Raw genomic sequence first — 10,318 nt, 5'->3', positions numbered from 1 at the left:
CCCTCCACGTTCCGGAGCCCCTTACGGGGTCCCTTCTGCGTATCCGAGGTCGCTCCTGGTGCCCGCCGAATCCCACGGCCACGGGCTCACTCTACCCGTGGTTTTCCTAAACGGGTCGTCGCTGTGCCGCAGCGCACGACCCTTTTCCGCGGAGCCCCTCTTCAACAACTGAAGAGGACCGCCATTGCTGTTTCGCGCCGCCTCCGGAAGTCCGGGATCAGTGTCTTTTAAAAGCTTTATTGTTGAGCTGCACGCACACACACATACACACATACAAGGATTTAATCTTTATAGCAGGGTATTTAGAAATCAAAATGTATTCCCACTTGAAATAATAATAAAAGGTTGTGCATGATTATACGCAAACACCCCCCCCCCCCACACTAGCATACTCCTATAGTGCAGGCACCATGAAAGGAAGGAAAGGAAGGAAAGAAAGCTTGAGATGCCCAATGACTAAGTTTTATGGAAGCAGATTTCTGACCAGTTAGCTTAAAGCCAGCAAAACAGGGATCAGTGATGGCAACTGAGTGTACAGGGTATTAAACACTAAACTTTACACAAATACACTGTTATAAATCTTGTATCAGTGAACACTGAAAATCGGCAGATCTGCTCTTTGGAACAGTCAAACATTTGCTTCAGCTTCTGGTTGCACAAGCCCTTGGAAGCATCACACAGTGTTCTTGCCTTTTTCTTGCTGGCTGTGTAATTCATTGGGATTTGTTTCATTAGCAGCTAACAATTTTTCCATGTGTTTCCAAAGCCTCATGGATGGGGTGGGGGAAAGGCAAGTCTCAGTAGAGCACAGCGTGGAGATTGTATTTTCTGCACATACAACACAAGAGGCTTCACTAGTTATCAATGCAAAACCAGTTTGTCATATCCTGTGTCCTATTCATCAGCTCAGTTGAGATGAAAGCCTTTCTCCATGGTAGCAGCTAGCAGGCGCTCTCGCATAATCTCTTCAGAAGAATACTCAGGCAACTTAAGGTAGTGCACACATGTATTCACAGATGGGTAACTTGCATCCGTAGCATCAACCTGTGAATAAAAATCCACAATCAACTTTTAAAATAGTGAGTGTAGTGCACGTTTCCTTTTCAATTCTGTGTTGTTAAAGGTAAAGGTACCCCTGGCCATTAGGTCCAGTCGCGGACGACTCTGAGGTTGCGCGCTCATCTCACTCTATAGGCTGAAGGAGCCGGCTTCCGGGTCATGTGGCCAGCATGACTAAGCCGCTTCTGGCAAACCAGAGCAGCGCACGGAAATGCCGTTTACCTTCCCGCCGGAGCGGTACCTATTAATCTACTTGTCCGCCCCCCCCCCGCAAGGTCTGAGGGACAGGTGACCGGCCACCTGCTGAAAAAGTTTGCTGACCCCTGCATTAACAGGATCCATGAAGACCTCTGCCAAAGGCCTGACAGGCACCTTGTGGAGTGCAAGCCATTTTCTGAGTACAAATGTGTGAGCTATCTCAAAGACAAGACTTCATAAAAAATATCTAACACACCTTTGCTTAGATATATAGTCAAAACTTTTAAGAAATGGCCATACCTTGCGTACAACAGTGAGACGGGGATGTAGATTAGCCAGGCCTCCTGGGGGAAGTGTTGAACAGCCAGTTGTGAATTGCAGGAATGCTTTTCTTTCATCGGAAGACATGCCACACAAAACTCGAACGAACCTCAGGAATCCAGGACTAAAGCACAAAACAGAACGGATGTTAAATATACCTACAGTGTTGACTATGTGTTGCATAATCAAACCAGTGTTAAACTAGTGCATGAGCATGCACACACTGCATCTGCACATCACAATACAGTGGTACCTTCGTTCTTGAACTTAATCCATTCCATGAGTCCGTTCGACTCCCGAAACTGTTTGAAAACCAAGGCACAGCTTCCAACTGGCTGCAGGAGCTTCCTGCACTCAATCGGGAGCCACATTGGACATTCATCTTCCAAAAATGTTCACAAACGGGAACACTTACTTCAGGGTTTGCGGTGTTCAGGAGCCAATTTGTTTGACAACTAAGCTGTCTGGGAATCAAGGTACCACTGTACACCCTAGTTGTTAAGTGGTTCCCACTTCACTCTTCCCCTAGCACAAGCAACAAACCATGCACCTGGTTTAGCAGCATTACAGTCAAACTGGGAATTGTGGTTTGTTTTTGCTCCAAACCAACCATCATATGAAGCCAAAAGTGGTTTGTCTGGACTGAAACAAATCTTAAACCAAAGGCCACGGTTTGTTACTCAACTGCTCCATAATGAACTAAGTGTCAAATGGTTAACATAACCAAATGGCTTTTAATGCTTGTCTTTTACTATATTAAATTCCTAAATAAATCACCTTATCAAAAATTAGCATTTGAAGATAAAGATATGTCTGTAGGTACACTTTATTTTTGTTCGGGGGCGGGGAGATTATTATTAAAGAAATGTTTGCCAAATATTACATGACTATGTTAGTATGTAAACATAGCATTTCCCTGTCTTCGTCTTTGCTGGCATGAAAGTTTATTTACTTATTGTGTGTTCACTCCTACAGCAGTCTCCTCCTCATTACCTACACAGACCATGAAAAGAGCATACAAGCATCTAGTTTCAAGTCTGCATGAGGTGGACCAATGCTCAGAACATTGTGAAGCAATACCCAGCCAAGTACTTTTAAGCCTTATCTTATTTACCTACCCCTGCCCAACACCCCCCCAAAGGAAGACAGATTGCACAATTGAGATGTACCCATGTAGACATCAGTTCAGTGAACTATAAAAATCTGATTTTGTTTTATTACTGCACCAAACAGATCAAACCAAGTTGTTTGACAATAGTCCATTTACTGTGATTTTCTAAAAGTATTTTCTGCTTTCTTTTCATAATAGACAAATTACACTTTTAAAAGCAGGGACCTATTAAACAGCACCTTCAAATGAATTGCTATAGTGAGGAGATGACAAAAGTTCCCTTTTATCTTGTGTTTTACACTTGTTATGTTTCTTCTCCACACCTTATGGAGGAGACCTGGTACATGTGAAGAAGAAAAAAACCTTGCTTGTTCTAGCCAGCTTAATAATGAAGAATTCAGAGACAGCTTGATCCAGCCATAAACATCAATGTGGGAAAAGTGTCTTGAGTATGTAAGCCTGCCACCCACTGGGAGATCAGTGGCATATGCAAAGCTGTAGACATCCATTTGGACAGCAAGTGCTGCTCAAGCGAAGCACCACTGAGTAATAACGCACTCATATCCAGAGGAGTGTATGGAGTGTTAGGTGAGGGGTAGTACCTCTGGTGGGGGACATGTCATGCTACTTCTGGGGTAGCCTGTCCACCTTTGGTCCCCCACCCTACACTCAGCTCTTACCGGAGGCTCCTAGAAGCTGTCAGGTGTAATTATCTAGATTGAATTTTCTGCACTTGCCACACATTTTCAGTGTCAACACCCCACAATTACTTGTTGCCAAGTCCTGAAAGTAGCGTGAATATCTTGCCACTGGGTGAAGTACCTGTCTCGAGTGTAGCCAAGTTTAGGTTCTGTGTAGTTTATTATATCTTCAGCTGCCCATGACGGTGACTGATTTCCGCAAAGAATCATCTGCACTTCTTCATGACTGAAGGAACTCAGCTTTTCCATTGGAAAGACTCTGTTGAAGCCATCTTGAAATAAAAAGTAAAAAAGCATAAGCACGAGCTGAGAACCATGTTATGTTTGAAATTCCTTAACTGATAAATATTTCCTTTAAATGGTTAAACAGCCCATATATGCTAGTCAGTTACATACCTCTAAAAGCATCCATCTGTTTCTGTATGCCAGAATGCATGCAGAAGTCAAACATCAGATCCACGTACTCTTCTGCATTATCCATAGTAACCAACTGTAACGAAATCGATGTAAATAGACAGAGAATGTTTACATTACATCACATCACATCACAGAAGAATTTTGGGGAAATGAAGTAATATTTAACTCTCATATGAAGAATTTTTCCTCTACCTCATCTTCACCACCAGGCTTAAGATCCACTGCTGTAAAGCCATATACTCTGGAAGAAGGGCAAAACTGGAAATTCAGCCTGTAAGGTAGGAGATGGAATTAGTAGATACACAGCAATAGTGGAAGAAGACATGCTTTGCATGAAAGAGGGCCTAGATTCAATCCCTGGCATTTCCTGGAAGGGTTGGGAATTCTGTCTGAAACTCTGAAATGCTGCCATAAATCACTTTGCATCATATTGAGCAAGATGGAGAAATGTTTTGAGTTTGTACAAGGCAGTTTGCTTTTCGCTTAAGTGGGAATTATCTCACAAAAATTGAAAATTCCAAACAGGAACACAGTAGAAACGATATGGATAAAGCACTTTAAAAAAAAACCTCAGTGTATGTAACAAAATGTCTAAACATGCATAGGTCAATTTATTATTCCATAAGGCGGCCACATGTATATATGAGCAAAAGGGGGTAAGTGTAATCCCTTACCCTAAATCTTCTATGCTAAGAGAAGGTCCCGTTCTTGATGGGTTCTTCATCATTAGTTCCTGCAATTTAGTATTTTTCTCGTCTTCTGAAAGTCCTTTGTTGCTTAATATTAGACGTCTCTTTATTGCAAGGTCTTTAATTTCTTTTAAAAATCTTGCTCTGTGAGGGTTTACCAATTCAAAATCTTCCCACGTTAAAATCCCATTAAACCAAGCTGGGGGTTTAGGCTTTGGTGGATCAAGGATAAATTCTGATTTGGAATCTTCTTCAAAGCTTCCTACTGAGAGAGAATCGTGCCCCTCTTCTGTAGACGCCTCTGATTGACTTTCTGTGCAGTGCAAGTCTCTGTCACCCCGCGACTCATAAATCAATTTGCTCATATTGCTTTTAATGTCTCCCATGCACATGAGTTTAAAGAACGGCTTAGAAATAGGCAAGTCCACCAGTCTGTTGTCTTGGATGCATTTGGCTAAGAAAATCCCCAGAAAGTGAAAAAGTTTCGTTATTCTTTCAAGTTCATCACTATCCTGTGGAAATGGTGCTGTGAACAGACCACAAGATCGCTGTACATAATATCCTGGAGGTTTTAATCCACCACCTATATCCACCTGTTTAAAAAACAACAACAACAAAGTGAAGGAAAGTGTTAAGGTCTTTAAAGAGATACACAAACAGAATGTATCTTATCAGCTCTGCTGACTGATTACAGAGACAAAATATACCTGACGCGATTCATCATCCGGAAAGTCATCATCGCAGAGCCATGCTCCCAGTTCTGTCCTCTGGAATTCTGCTGCCACCAGTGCGTAAAACTCCAAGGTGGGTCCCAATCCTGTTCCTTCTTCTCCCAAAAACTCCACCTGGAAACCAGAGACCACAACAATAGTACTAGCTGTCTTTTGGAATATATCTTTTCTAATAAACAACTGTGCTCACTTAACACTACACAAGTGAGAGACACAGTAAAGTATTATTTTTAAGAGGAACCTATTTTACCTCTAGGACTGACTTCCTGTCTGCATGAATCTGCATTACATTTTCTGCCCACTCCATCAAGGATTCACCACGTGGAACTTTTACTCTTTCATGTTTAAGGCGCCCAACTCTGAATTCTCCTGGATCATCTCTTCGCACTGTGCCTGTAGTTCGCGTTCGCTCAACAGTGGCCTCACGTCGATTCTGCAGCCACACTATTGCTCTGATATCAGAAAAATTGCAGATACATTGCTTTAAAACTCATATGGATAATGACTCAGAGAAGCTTTTAATGAGACCTTCCTTAGGCCACTGTTTGCTTTCAAAAAATGAGATTTTAAAAAAATACATAATCTATAGTTTATAAAATAACTAGGTTTAATTTTATTAATTTTAAAATTGTAGAGTTTATCATTGTTAATACCCTGCAACCTTAGGGTGAAGGATGAGTAAGAAATATTTCAAATAAAATAAATAAATGATATCCTTGCAACAGCACTGAGTTCAATGGGACAGGGTGCAGCAAGGCTGGGAGAACCATGGCTTGGCACTCCCTGTCTCCCACAGATGGCACACATATCTGCCACAAGCTACCCCCAAATCAACACCACCTCACCCTGCCCCATCCCAGCAAACACAACACTGCCACTGCTGCTCTGTCCCTTCCATCCGCAGACACTGTTGCTGTTGTCACAGCTGTGATCTCTTTTGTCAGTTGCTGTCATTTTTGCCAGAGGCTATGCTGGAGAACTGCCTCTGAAGACACACACTCTCTCTCTCTCTCTCTTTCCTGGCTAGCTTTCCTCAGCCTCTGACACCAGTGTTTCCTTGTTATCTTTCTGCCTCCTCCTAGGTTCTGGCCAACTGATTGACTCCTCTCATTCATCTGACCCTCAAACAGTGACATGCCTGCACTTAAATTCACTTCAGTCAAACCCTCTAACCAATCATAAGGTTATCCTTGGAATTCTGAATTCCCATTGGCCAATAACCAAGAATCAATTATTTTTAACAGAATGTGCACTAAACGTCCTCTCACAATTAGACATTTTCCATACGCCCAATTCACACAAAAGCTAGATTTTGTTGTTAATGGCCAGAATAGAAAATTTTGCAAATTTGTAACCAAAACACCTCTTGTAGCAGTCTAGTTGCTTCCTAGAAAAATGCTAGCTGAACCCCCTCAATACTATCGTTTCTGACTATAGTTAGAAATAAAAGACCAGAGTCCCCCACCTTCACAGTGTTAACCATTTTCAAACCAAACAGCATCCATATCATAACAGAATTCTTGTATTTAGGTTTTACTACCTAAAAATTCAATTTCTTCACAAGGAAACATTGATATTCCAAATACTGACATTAAAGAGATTCAATATTCTGAAACTGCAGCAAATAAGCAACTTGCTTGTCAGGTTTCTTACCTTGATGCCCCAAATGCTGTACATGTGAAATACAGCTGTCGAGTTTCGAATGGAATTAAGAAAGGGCACTTGCTAGTTATCTGTTCACACCAGTCTGGCAGAGCTCCGCTTGCTAGTGCCAATGGCTCCTGTAATTTAATACACCCACTGTTTAAAATGCAATGTCTGAAGAATACATACAAAATGTATGATGGATAAATAACTATTTATGGATTCATATTTTCCTACACACTCACCTTATACAACTAGTTTTTGTACTTTGTAAAAAAAACACAATTGTTGTAAATAGGATGGTCACAACTAAATAAAAATCTACTACTGTATGTTGTAGGAAATGGTTTGTTCTAAATGCATTCAAACGTCTCAATATATCATCGCCTAATTTGACACAAGAGTTCCCAAGGTGGGGGTGGGGTGGCAGTTTTTGTGGACATTGGGCCGTCAACCACCATTCTGAATAAAGATGGAGATTCAAAATGTGACTTTGGTGTGACTTCATCTGACCCAGGCTTCCTCAAACTTGGCCTTCCAGATGTTTTTGGCCTACAACTCTCATGATCCCTAGCTAGCAGGACCAGTGGTCAGGGATGATGGGAACTGTAGTCTCAAAACATCTGGAGGGCCGAGTTTGAGGAAGCCTGATCTGATCTTTGGCATGATGGGCCCAAACACCACTGATTTCAAACCTGGCAGAAAGGATTCTGAGGCAGGAGCGGCTGTTTTTGTTCATGTTGGGGTACCAACAGCCAGTTTGAATAAAGATGTCGGTCTGAAAGAGGACTCTGCCTGATTTTTGGCATTGTTGCTGTTGGCATCTGTCTGTGTCAAGAGACAATGGAGTCTGCCTCTGGGGGTGAAGTCAAACCGCTGCATTAGCAGCACTGAAGTTACTTCCCCAGGACGCAAGCCTAGGCAGTGTGTAGGGAGGTCCTGGGCTGCCCAGATGACAAGAACCCACTCTCTGCCTTGGGCTGTGGTGTGTTCACATCGTCCCAAACTTCACAAATTACACTATCCATTTTTTAAAAAAACAATCCTGCTTTTTCAAATTCCAAGGCAACGTCAGCCACTCCCTGCTAGTACTAAATAAAGTAGTAGTTTTCCTAAATGTTAAGCTGTCATTTTTAATCACTGAATGTGTTGTATTCATTTATTTTCCAGCTTCCTCCAAGGTGTTCTAACTTATGGATAACCCACATTTCACCCCCATTTTTATCTGCAAAATAATCCAGAGATAGATTAGGCTGAAAGGAAGAAACTGTCCAAGTTCACCCAGTGAGCTTCATGGTTGAGTGAGAATTTGAATCTGGTGCCCACAGTCCAATGCTGCAGCCGTTAACCACACTAGACTTCATGCTTTTATAACAGTGCAATTTAAAGGAAATTCTAATTCTTTTATGACTTATGTCAGTAAAATCCTACCAATCTATGTTCAGTTTTCAAGATCAAGGCTGCAATTAATTGAACTGTACAACTGACTCAGCTTTGGATGCCTCACCAAAGCTCCCTTCCAGCACATGGCAAATTTCAGTATCAAGTACCATGGGCCATCTAAATAATGAAACAAAACCAGCAAATGAAGAAAAACCACATTCAAATAATTTTCACTGCTTCCTTTAAATAAGATGGTATTTCAGACTTCAACCATCTACAACAGCTTCTATGTAACTAAAATGCCTCAGAAATAATCTCAATAATAAATATATATATTACCTCAATCTGTTGAAGAATTTTTGTGGTGATTTTTTTGCTTGTGAATTCATCTGGTGGGAAATTAAACTGAAGCTGTTCATCTCCTTCTGAAATTATTAATAGAAATGAATAATAATGTACTAATAATATGTTTCCTTTGTGGAAGCTTTTAGGTGGAAATGTATTACATCCTACTTACCTTCTTGAGAATTTCGAGTTGAATAAGGGTCACTTGCAACAATATACAAAATACGGAGCAACTGTAGAACATCTTCTACTCCACAGGAATTCTGTCCACTACCAGCTTTGGCTTGAGGCTGTTCTTTTATTGAACTAAGAATGTCTGAGTTCTGAAGTGTGGAAATAGCTCCCTGGCTCAAACTGGACTTTGATCCATGTTCACAAAAATCCTGTGTAAATAAATGAATGGAAGGAAAATAAATACATAGTAAAGGTTAGAATTGTGACGTAATTATTTTGAACTTTGAGATAGAGAAAATGTAAACATGGTTTGCATGACGCAAATACTGAGCCTTTAGCTGTTGTTAGGCACTATATTATTATTAATAATAATATAATACTGTGTCTATTCAAAAGCATACAAAACACTGGAGCTGGTAAAAGTTAAACATGAGGGTCACACATAAACGTATTTAACCAGAGTAAATTGCATTAGTCACACATCAAGTCCCTCTGTCAGGACTCATAACACGATGCAAAATAAAGCATAGACATTCCCCAAATCAATACTTTTAGATGCAGACATATACCTTGTATGCAGCTATGAGCTGGGAACAATTTCTGTTTTTCCTAATGCTTTTATTAGTGCCGGTTAATTTCCAGTGGCGCAGAAAGGCTGAATCCGCATTCTTCTGCAGGTAGGTTATCAAGTCATTCTTTGGTAATTCATCAGTGCCAAGGTACTGTTCCACATGCTCTATTGACCAGCAACCCTACAACAGGAACCACCAAATGTTGGTATTTCCTGGTTGTAAAGTTTGAAACATTTCACATGCACTACACACATTTCTTTAGGAACATGCATTTACAAACATTCTTTAACATATCTTCCGTACAACAGAACTCAGTTAGTGTAGCTTTTTAAAAAAGCTGCTGCTTTTTTTTAAAGTGCACAAACTGCACAAAAATCTGTTGACAGCCACATAAGTATTGAAAAGTTAAGATTTATCTCACCATTTTCCCACTTTCTTTCTCTTTATCAGAATCCTTCATTTCTCTGTATACAATTCTAAACATGAAAAGATTTAGAGTTATTTATGTACTGGCTTTCTACAACAGAACGCACTATTTCCAAATCAGTATGAATCTTGCGATATAATTTAAATTGTCTTCTGCTTACACTCTGCATACTAAAATAATTCTGAATGCTTTGCTGCTTGCCACACAAGAGTAGCATTGGTGAGTCAGCCAATGATGCTTCTTAATACTAGACTGGCAAAGCAACTGATACAACGCATTCCAAGAATTCAACTGCTGGCGCAACAGCTCTTGAATCTTGTTTTTAAATTCTTTAAACTATAAAAACCATTAATACATTTCGAATTACAGGCCACCTTGAAGCACAACTATTCATTTTGATGTAGCAAGTGCACTCTTTATGGTAAGAATTCTTTCATCGACACTTATTTGTTACAATTTCAAAAACAGTGTAAGAACCCTAACATTGAAATGTTAAGGCAGGGAAAAAGAAATGATGCCAATGTTTACATAAGACTACCACTATCC

At 40.5% G+C, this 10,318-nt stretch overlaps 1 protein-coding gene across 11 annotated transcripts in view; it reads right to left on the bottom strand.

The window, feature by feature from the left end:
• Positions 1 to 217: 217 nt before the first annotated feature.
• Positions 218 to 10,318, bottom strand: part of HECTD1 (HECT domain E3 ubiquitin protein ligase 1) — a 55,908-nt gene continuing 45,807 nt past the window's right edge. For 9 of the 11 annotated variants that reach the window (XM_053380926.1, XM_053380847.1, XM_053380838.1 and 6 more), the window contains 13 exons: positions 9,767 to 9,821; positions 9,343 to 9,525; positions 8,772 to 8,982; positions 8,594 to 8,679; positions 6,881 to 7,008; positions 5,478 to 5,679; positions 5,204 to 5,341; positions 4,482 to 5,089; positions 4,000 to 4,078; positions 3,787 to 3,880; positions 3,512 to 3,662; positions 1,558 to 1,702; positions 218 to 1,044 (listed from right to left, as the gene is read on the bottom strand). In XM_053380926.1, coding sequence (XP_053236901.1) covers positions 907 to 1,044; positions 1,558 to 1,702; positions 3,512 to 3,662; positions 3,787 to 3,880; positions 4,000 to 4,078; positions 4,482 to 5,089; positions 5,204 to 5,341; positions 5,478 to 5,679; positions 6,881 to 7,008; positions 8,594 to 8,679; positions 8,772 to 8,982; positions 9,343 to 9,525; positions 9,767 to 9,821 — 2,218 coding nt within the window. In that variant the 3' untranslated portion in view covers positions 218 to 906. The remainder of the gene's footprint in view (positions 1,045 to 1,557; positions 1,703 to 3,511; positions 3,663 to 3,786; positions 3,881 to 3,999; positions 4,079 to 4,481; positions 5,090 to 5,203; positions 5,342 to 5,477; positions 5,680 to 6,880; positions 7,009 to 8,593; positions 8,680 to 8,771; positions 8,983 to 9,342; positions 9,526 to 9,766; positions 9,822 to 10,318) is intronic. The other 2 variants (XM_053380866.1, XM_053380901.1) reach the window with 2 other exon arrangements.

This window comes from Podarcis raffonei, chromosome 1, assembly GCF_027172205.1.
Source record: "Podarcis raffonei isolate rPodRaf1 chromosome 1, rPodRaf1.pri, whole genome shotgun sequence".
NCBI lineage: Eukaryota > Metazoa > Chordata > Lepidosauria > Squamata > Lacertidae > Podarcis > Podarcis raffonei.
This window is presented reverse-complemented; position numbering and strand designations above follow the sequence as displayed.